At 41.4% G+C, this 9,556-nt stretch overlaps 1 protein-coding gene across 1 annotated transcript; it reads left to right on the plus strand.

Moving 5' to 3' along the window:
* The first annotated feature begins 1,825 nt into the window (after window positions 1-1,825).
* Window positions 1,826-9,428, plus strand: rlbp1b (retinaldehyde binding protein 1b). The gene is made up of 8 exons (XM_071911095.2): window positions 1,826-1,845; window positions 2,832-2,875; window positions 4,163-4,291; window positions 4,781-4,985; window positions 5,801-5,979; window positions 6,410-6,568; window positions 7,685-7,795; window positions 8,616-9,428. The coding sequence occupies exons 2-8, from the start codon at window positions 2,864-2,866 to the stop codon at window positions 8,742-8,744; spliced, it is 924 nt and encodes a 307-aa protein (XP_071767196.1). The 5' UTR covers window positions 1,826-1,845; window positions 2,832-2,863; the 3' UTR covers window positions 8,745-9,428.
* Window positions 9,429-9,556: the final 128 nt, after the last annotated feature.

The raw sequence follows: 9,556 nt of genomic DNA on the forward strand, positions 1-9,556 counted from the left end.
ACTAGATTGCTCAATTACTTGAGATTAATCTCCAGACCTTTTACTCAATCTCATTCAGTTGTGATTAGACATGGAGATTGAGCACATGTCTGTACTGTGTACTATGCACTGATCACATTATATAAACATGCCTCCCATTTTATAACCTTTACGTTACTCTCCGCTCCTAATGCTCAGAGTAATACACACACATTCACACACACACATGCACACACTCCACAGCACAGCAAGCAAGAAGATTGTTAAGATATAATATGCATTTGAAAACTAATCTGATCACAGGGAATTGTGGATAATTTGGGGTCCGTGTTTACTGATATGAATGGACCTAAGCCCAAATCCAAATCCTCATAGTGGAAGTGATTGTTGTGTGTGTGTGTGGGGGGGGGGGGGGGGGGGGGGGGGGGGGGGCGGCGGTATGGCTATGTAATTTTGAAGATTTCCTCTTCACATCATTCAGATATCAAGATATGCTATCAGCTGGGCTTAGAATGATGGATTTCTGATATTAATGCAAAGATCTCATGTAATTTGTGAGATGTTCAAAGCAGAAAACTGGCCTTTTTCTACAGAAAGGCGTGTTCTGTGAACTGCTAAATAGCCCACCGCTGCTTTACCCCTTTTGCTTTGCTTCTTTTGTCTTGTTTTACTTGCTTTTAATAGTCTTTATCTTACAGCAGTGTAAGATTTGTTTGAACTTGAGCCGGTTCACGCAGCAGAAATGAGAGTATTTGGACGCTGCCCCAAGTCTGCTGGCAGCTCCATAAAGACCAAACTATGCAGAAGGTAATGAGACTTATTCTCACACAAAACTACAAGAACCTTGACACTCCTCAACAACCTTCAGCTGTCAGTTCAAGTTTGTTATAAATAAAATGCATTGTTATTAATAGGAGGTTATGTTTGTCTGTCTGTCAGCAGGATATCTCAAGAATTTATGAACTGATTTCCATGAAATTTGGTGGACAGATCGGCCTTGGGCCAAGGAACAATTGATCGGATTTTGGTGGTGATCTGGATCTGCTATTTCTGATATTTGATGATTATCAGTTGTAGCCTTATCTATGAAACTAACACAGATGGAGACTTGATTTCAAATCGTAAGGGGATGTTTGCAGGGTCAAGAAATCAACTTCACTTCAAATTTAAGTGTTAGGAATTATGTCTTTGTGTGTAACAAAAAGTTGGAGAATTGTTCAGCGTTGGCGGCAGTTTGTGCTCTTCTAGACATTATTATTATTATTGCTAGTCCAGTTCTTTGCTGACTTTACCAACTGGCTGTTCAAGATGGTTTGGTGTTAGAGATGGGAACTGACCCAACAGTGTCAGAACCAGATTGATTTCCCATTTCACCATCATGCCTCTAAACATGTGAAACAGGCGGTCTGAAAACAGGCTCCTCCCCTTCTGTCACCCGAGTCTGTTCACGTTGCAGAAATGAGAGTGAGAATCAACAGTTACAATGAACACTTTTCACTCCGTCCAAGTCGCCTAGGAATGCAACCCCCCCCCCCCCGACCCCTTGTTAAAGCACTCTCCATTCCCCCTTAAACCGCCTCTTACCTAAAAGCCTAAAAGCGTATACCCAACATTACATCATCTCTGTGTATCGTGGCCCCGCCCTTATCACAGCAGCAGCTCCACCATTGGCTCAGCATCCTCACTTTCTCCCCTCCTCTTGCCCTCTTCTCCTCTGCCACTTTTATGCTGATTATTCGAAAAGAAATCTGATGGGTGTAATCTGGTGTGACGCCACTAATCCCAACACTACAAATCATAGGTGCCCTGCACCCTGCTCCACACAGAGTCCTGTGACACCCGGCAGCACCGCCACAGCCTCCCCAGGTAAGACTCTGCTGATGTGGGTAACCGGTACTACCTCACCCCCTTTCTGCCTTGGATGTTGTACAGTAACTTTACCAAACTGGAATTTGGTCTCCTGGGTCCAGCTGTAGTTTTGCTGTTGTTGATGGATCAATGCTTTTGACCAGGGACAAGGAGGATGCTGTGTTGCCTTTATTCAGTGGAATGAAACAAAAAAAAATGGTGGATGCTCAGCTGCTTTTGGTTTCCTATCACAATTTCCTCCTGTATTTCTAAGGCATTTGAGTGCTGAATCTGATAAGTAAAGACTTGTTCAGTGGGTAATGTCTTGTTCAGTGGGTAGATCATGGTACTAACACTACTAATGTTAGGGGTTTGGATTCCCACTGGAATCACCCATCCTAAAAATGCTTACAGTCATGGTTGTAGATCTGCAGTCTTTGATCTTTGGAAGTGTCTACTAAATAGCATATACTGTTATAATATCTGTAAATGTGTCTACTATATAGTTATAACTGGTGGAAAGCTGTAGTATTTTACTGTCTCCTAACAGATGACCTGAGGCCTTTCAGCAGCAGTCTGGCTGCAGAAGTCTCTTTTTGGTTGAGTCTTGAGACTATGAATTTATAATCAATATGAAGAAACAGAGCAGTCGTTTACCTTTGATAGTCATGAAGCTGAGCTGACAAGTTATATTGTTTAGTCTGTACTTTATTGATCCTGCATACATACAAACCTTAGGACCGTGACACTAAGGGATCAAATGCTTGAGATTTACAACACTGTTGATTATGAAGCAATACACTATGAACCTAAATCTCCTGATAAATCATCTAGCAATGGGCACATGCTAAATATAGCACAACCAAGGCACCCTGAGAGCAGGGAGCGCAGGATGGAGGGGGATTAATTTGCAGTACAGTAGGTGAATTGTTTCTTTCTATATTTAACTGGGAGCTAAACTGGGTTTCATGTGAATCAACAGATCCCTCTGCTTTTTCCTCCAGAGTGAACAAAGCTGACCTAAAGAGCAGAAGACATGGCCGTCGTTGTAAGTACATTCCTTTTTTATCTTTGTTTTACAATGATTATTCAAAACTGTTTGGGTCAAGTTGTGCTCAGAGACAACTATAAAGACAATGATTAATCAGTGTTGATATTTTATATGTGAGTTGTAACAGAGGCATTTGGGAGATGCACAAGGCAACATGGTTGTGTAATCTGTAATACCCCCCCTCACAAAATATAGTTCCCTCCAAATATCTGTTCAGCTTACTCTAACATTGGACCACAGCAGCTCAATATTTCTCAAGACCAAAGCTCATTGTTAGTGCTGGGATGCCGTCAACAGCTAGCCTTAGCTGCTAATCTCTGGTTTACTGGTAGTCTTTACCATGTATTTACAGGCTTTACTGGACTCATGTGAGGGAGATTAACCTGCAAACACTGAGGCCTATTGATTATGGAACCACAACTCTCTGGAGGACAGGCGGTTTGACTCACGTGGATTAGACGTGTTTTAAACCTCATGCAGCAGTTTGTTAGCTACCAAGTCTTGTGAGAGAATTAGATTTTCTGCATTTAGCTGATGCTCTTATTCAGAGCGACTTACAATGAGTGCAAAAGTAGGAAAAGCTTAAATTCCTAGATCATCAACATCACAAGCAACCAAAAGTAAGGAGTACAAGGGGAATTATGGTGGAGCTGGCAGTCTTTGAGAGTTTAAGAGTCACAGAGTTTCTCTGCAGACACAATGTAGACACAGATAAATGTAGAGGAATTGCACATTGTTTCTCTGTAGTCACAAAAGAAAAATTCCAGTTGATTCCAGTAGAGCAAGTCTACCGGTTTCTACTGGGATAAATGGGTTGCTAATAGATTCAGCTGGATTGCTGTAATTTTACTGGTCCAGTTTCCCTGCCAGTGGAGTGATAGTAGTTTCAACTGGATTCAGTTTCCAGATCACAAGAGAGAAACCATTTCACTCCCAGTAGATCCACTGGTTTAACATGCTAATGGTTTCTGTGGGATTCAATTGGATTCAACTGGTGTGAGCTGAACTGGTTAGGGCCAATTCTCTACCAGTAGAACTACTTGTTTAATGTGCTAACAGCTTCTACTGGATTCAACTGCTGCATGCCAGTTCTACACAGTGGCACCTGCAGGATTCAACACAAAATCCATCAGATGTATCAGTGGGAAAATTATCAGTCAAAAACGACACAAAAATCAACCACATCTCTCACATTTTTGAGACAGCATGGCACAGTTGTATGTTTGGGTTTCATCACCTGAAAGCCCTCTGTCATAATCACTGCCCCCCTCTCTGTCCCGTCAGAGTGGAACTTTCCGTATGGTGTCGGAGGAGGAGCAGGCCCTCAGGGCCAAGCTGGAGCGTCTCACCGTCAAGGACCACGGGCCGGTGTTTGGACCCTGCGCCAAGCTGCCAGACCACACTATGCAGAAGGTACATTACAGTAGCTACACTTCTTCTCACACATAACCTGAGCTCCATGAACAGCTGGTCAGTTCATGAGGATGCGTAACACCTGCTCTTATGATATAATTCATAGCACAAAATGAGAGCAAATTATGGTAACTTTTAAAGGATAGTAGATAACTTGAGAAATGATAAAATGATAATACTTTTACACACTGGATCCTCTACATTCTAGAGATCCTGTAAACTGTTTTTTTTTTAAACCAAAGGAAATATAACATTTTTTAATAAAACTCATGTATTCATGTATTTCATCACACTCTCCCTGCACATTTCTACCAACCATCATTCATTCACCACACTGACAAACATAAACTTTTCATTCATTTCATTCACTTTTCTAATTATATCTAACCAAGTTGCATGAAACCAAAACCAAAACGATTGGATTTGTACCTGTATCCTCCCAGTCCTCACTGCCTCAGAGCTAACTGTCTGGTCTGGCTCCCCCTGCAGGCCAAGGACGAGCTGAACGAGACGGATGAGAAGCGGGTGTCGGCGGTGAAGGAGCTGCGGGGAATCATTAAGGAGAAGGCGGACGGAGGCGACGACCTGGCCAAGGGGGTGCAGGACACCTTCGGGGAGAAACCCGACTCTTTGCTGGTCCGCTTCATCCGCGCCAGGAAGTACGACGTGCCCAGAGCCTTCGATCTCATGAAGGGTGGGTCCGTAAACTGACCAATCAGTGACAAATACGTCACCTTGTTTTGACCTGTAAATATAGTGCCGCCGTTGGGTGAATCGGTGAAATTTAGAGAATGGTGGACTGTGTGTGACGGACAGACAAACGGACGGATGAACAAACGTGTGAAGGAGCGATCCATAGTTCCCCAACAACAACCAGTTTACAATAGACAAAAATCTATTGGGAAAGTTTTTAACTGAAACCTGGTGCAGAATTTAACAAGGTTCGGCTGATAAGTGCTTCTGGAGGCGAATACCAAGACTGATATTTTTGCATTGAAGCTGCCAAGAGCCAAGAGATATTCAATATCTTTAAACTTGACCATTTTCATGCCAAAGATTTACATTTCCACTAGAATTTTATTTTGTCAGGGTGGTGGAAAAGCCTCTGAAACAATATTAAAACCACTATAATATTAAGTAACACTAAAATTCTCCATTGAAACACTGAAAAAAATGAGACTAATGAAATCCTTTTAGATTGTTTAGCAGCTCCTTAAGGCACCTGTTAAATTATAGGGGAAACTCTGGAATAGATTAGGCCTTTAAATGATGAATAAATATACAAAAAGCATTATCGAACAATTAACTGAATAAATAAGATACTCAAAGTAAACAGAAGTTAATTTCAGGCTTGACTGTTTTTATGTAGCTGTGGTCAGGAAGGAACCTCCATCATATCGCCAGTGGATGGCATGACTGGCTGATAGCTGACATGTAATAGAAGGACAGTATTGGCCCGGTCTGACCCTAGTATCTTTTAACATCCGCTGGTCCTGCGTCTCCATCCAGGCTACGTGCGTTTCAGGAGGGATTACCCCGAGCTGTTTGAGAACCTGACCCCGGAGGCCGTACGCAGCACCATCGAGGCCGGGTACCCCGGCATCCTGCCCAGCAGAGACAAGTACGGCCGCGTGGTGCTGCTCTTCAACATCGAGAACTGGGACTACGAGGAGATCACCTTCGATGAGGTACGCGCTGGATGGCCACATATCCCACAATGCAACCCGGAAATGTAGATCTCACCAGAAGGGAAGAGTTACACAACTGGAACAACATTCTGATACTCTCCATCTACACAAAGAGCTGATTTTTGATTCTTTGTGGCATTGATCCGGTCTTCTCATAGCTGTCAAAACTAGGAGAAATCACATGGAAACTGATTTTTCCCTGTTTAGACGGACATGAGAAACATCATATCTCTGCCACAGAGATTTAAATGTAGCTAAAGATCCACTCACTTTCAAAATATTGAGGATAAAGAGGAGATACACTGGGATACACTAAGAAATACACTGACACATATCATCAAGGTGTAGCTCAACTGAGTGAGTAAAAATGGTGTGTGTGTGTGTGTGTGTGTGTGTGTGTGTGTGTGTGTTTGTGTGTGTGTGCGTGCAGATCCTGCGAGCCTACTGTGTGATCCTGGAGAAGCTGCTGGAGAACGAGGAGACTCAGATCAACGGCTTCTGCATAATCGAGAACTTCAAGGGCTTCACCATGCAGCAGGCGTCAGGCATCAAACCCACCGAGCTCAAGAAGATGGTCGACATGTTGCAGGTGGAAAACGCCTGTCAAACGTATCCCAAATTTATATCATGGACTAGTTCATATATCAAGGACTAGGGTGCCTCCACAGGTAGATTAGAAGGTGGGATAGATGGATGTTCTATAAATGAATGCTGCAAAAACTTGAAAAATCAAGTTTGTTTTTAGTTCATTTTGAGCATTCTGATGTTTTCAAAGCCTGTTTTTTAAAGACTAAGTTGAAGTGTGTGTATTTTCATTCTTAAAAGTACACAATACACTACACAAGATTTAAAAGTATGTAAAAAAAATAAATAAAAAAAAACTTGTTGGTAACACTTTACAATAAGGGTCACTAAGTTAAGGGTTAGTTAATGCTTAATAAGCATTAACTAACCCTTAATTAACAGTTAACTAATGTGTCTGGTAATCATTTACTAATGGTGTTCATGTTAACTAAGGTATTAATTTATACATTATTTAATAGTCATCTTTATAAACTATTAAATAATGTATAAATGAATACCTTAGTTAACATGAACACCATTAGTAAATTACACATTAGTTAACTGTAAATTAAGGGTTAGTTAATGCTTATTAAGCATTAACTAACCCTTAACTTAGTGACCCTTATTGTAAAGTGTTACCAACTTGATAGATGATACAACTACAACAGTAAATTGGCTACACAAAAGATTTAAAAAAGTTTCAATGTTAATATCTATCAAATCAAATGTGAGCAATCTTATACCACATAGAAAATACTGTAAATAAGTCTTCATATCTAGTTATAGCTTAAAGATTAGAGAAGCAGGTGAGTGACAGGTTGCAGGTTTAAATCCCTTCTGCAATTAATATTCTCTCCTCACTTAACACTGACCAGGTGCCCTTGAGCAAGGTATTTAGCCTCTAACTGCTCCAGTAGAGCTGCTCAGTGGTTAAAAGTAGAATACTGTGGTTGCACCGGTCATGCCAGGTGTAAATATGTACAGCTATGTGATGTGAAGCAGGACAGTGCCGAAAAAACAGCAGCAACAAATTCTCCTGTACTCCACATTTGGCCCTCTGGTGTTTTCCACAGGATTCCTCTTCACTGCAGGGTTAAGTGACCATCATCTCTCTGTTGTCTCGCTCTTTCCCCCCCGTCAGGATTCGTTCCCTGCCCGTTTCAAAGCGGTGCACTTCATCCACCAGCCCTGGTACTTCACCACCACTTACAACGTGGTCAAACCCCTCATGAAGAGCAAGCTGCTGGAGAGAGTGAGTGGGGAAGTGGGATAGAGTACAATAATTAGACTAACACTACTTCTACTACTAATTATACGACAATCTTGTTAGTCAAAATTGAGAGAATATATCTCAACTTAATCTCAACAGAATACAGTTAATAAAATTGTGCTAACATGATCTAGACTGTCATGACATTAGGCTGCCTAACATTTTAACCATATGTTCATATAGGAGTCATGTCTTTAATAATAAGTTTTATCAGAGCAGGGGGAGTCTTCATTAGTGGCCAAAACCAGACACACACTAATAAAAATCAAACCAAAAAAAAACACACAATAGCGAGTTAATCACCTTGGTTGGATTTTGAATACTTGGATATAATACATAGATTTCATCCTATTTGGGGATTTATGTTTCATTGTTTAATTTAAATAATCTAATGGTTCAAAATTGAGCAGTTCACCAGTATTACTTCATGCATTTCATTACATGTTACATTGTTTCTGATAGGTGAAGCTGACTACAGGCTTGGTACTAGTGTTACATTACTACAGATTAGCAGAGCTGACTGTAGGATCTTGACTTTCTAATACCCATAAGGAAGTAGCCTCAACAGAACGGCTGCACGAACACAATAGTAATACAAATTAGCATTATGATGTATTTTAGGAATAAACAACAACAGCTATCTCTATTTTTTCTGTATATCAGTGGGTATATGGAGTATCCTCACCTCTGAGTATAGAGGTGCAGCAAAATTACCATTGATTTATATTGGATGGTCGGGTACCAAATCCCCACCTCCTCATATACCTCCACACCAAAGTAACAGCTGCTCTCCTCACTCCAGGTGTTCGTCCACGGAGACGAGCTGGACAACTACTACAAGGAGTTTGACGCCGACATCCTCCCCGCCGAGTTCGATGGAAAAAGCCCCAAGTACGACGGCAAGGCCACATCAGCCAAGCTGTTCGACTAAACACCCTCCTCTCGAGCCATTATGCATTACGAACCCCATAGACTGTGGAAACTCAAAAAGTCCAATCTAGCTGTGTGGTTGTAGGAAGACAAAAAAAAAAAGAAAACGTAATGTGTGAAAGCCATGAATGTGTGAGATGTTGGTGTTGTTTTCCAGCGGTTATGTGAAGGTTGAAGTCCTGACAAAGCACAAACAAACAGGAAGGAGGCAGTTCTTTTACTCTTTAGCATCATGCTGCTCTATATTCTGTATTAACAATTTGGTCGACACTTTTATCCAAAGCGCCTTACAGTTCCACATTGCCAGCAAGTCTTTTGAGACATTTCATCAAGAAAAAAAACTCAAAAACAAGAAAGAAACTCCCAAACATCTTCTCAAAACACACAGGCTTTACTTCCATTAAGACAAAATGGGAGTCTTAACACTAGAGCGTATGTGATTTCCTCTCTTTCCTCTGTTAAATTGTGCTTTGTCTGGACCGCAGTTCACCCACACAGCTTGTTAAAACTGGCCGGCCCCAGCTTTCTCAGTTTCCACCCCGACCATCCTCCTTCAACTTGACACAAGGCTGATATTCCAACAAGTGCCTGTCTCTTCTGTGTTTGTTTTTTGACTGTTCTCCAGTATGAATATTGTGTTTCACCCAGTGTGCTGCCATGGTGCGCTGATAAGAACGTCACCACTAAGGAATGTGTACAATAAACTGTATATAAATGTACGTAATCGTCTTTGAGTCTCTATGCAATTGAGTCTTCAATCAAAAATATGGTGTGGGATCTGTTTACATGCAAAATGATCTAGGAATATGGGTT

The sequence above is a fragment of the Centroberyx gerrardi genome, chromosome 4, assembly GCF_048128805.1.
Source record: "Centroberyx gerrardi isolate f3 chromosome 4, fCenGer3.hap1.cur.20231027, whole genome shotgun sequence".
Taxonomy (NCBI): Eukaryota; Metazoa; Chordata; class Actinopteri; order Beryciformes; family Berycidae; genus Centroberyx; species Centroberyx gerrardi.

Bases quoted from the DNA above. Each gene is read 5' to 3' on its own strand.
- rlbp1b (XM_071911095.2), top strand. The intron at 4,986-5,800 runs GTGGGTCCGTAA...GTCTCCATCCAG, and splicing joins AGCCTTCGATCTCATGAAGG to GCTACGTGCGTTTCAGGAGG. The intron at 6,569-7,684 runs GTGGAAAACGCC...CCCCCCCGTCAG, and splicing joins AGATGGTCGACATGTTGCAG to GATTCGTTCCCTGCCCGTTT.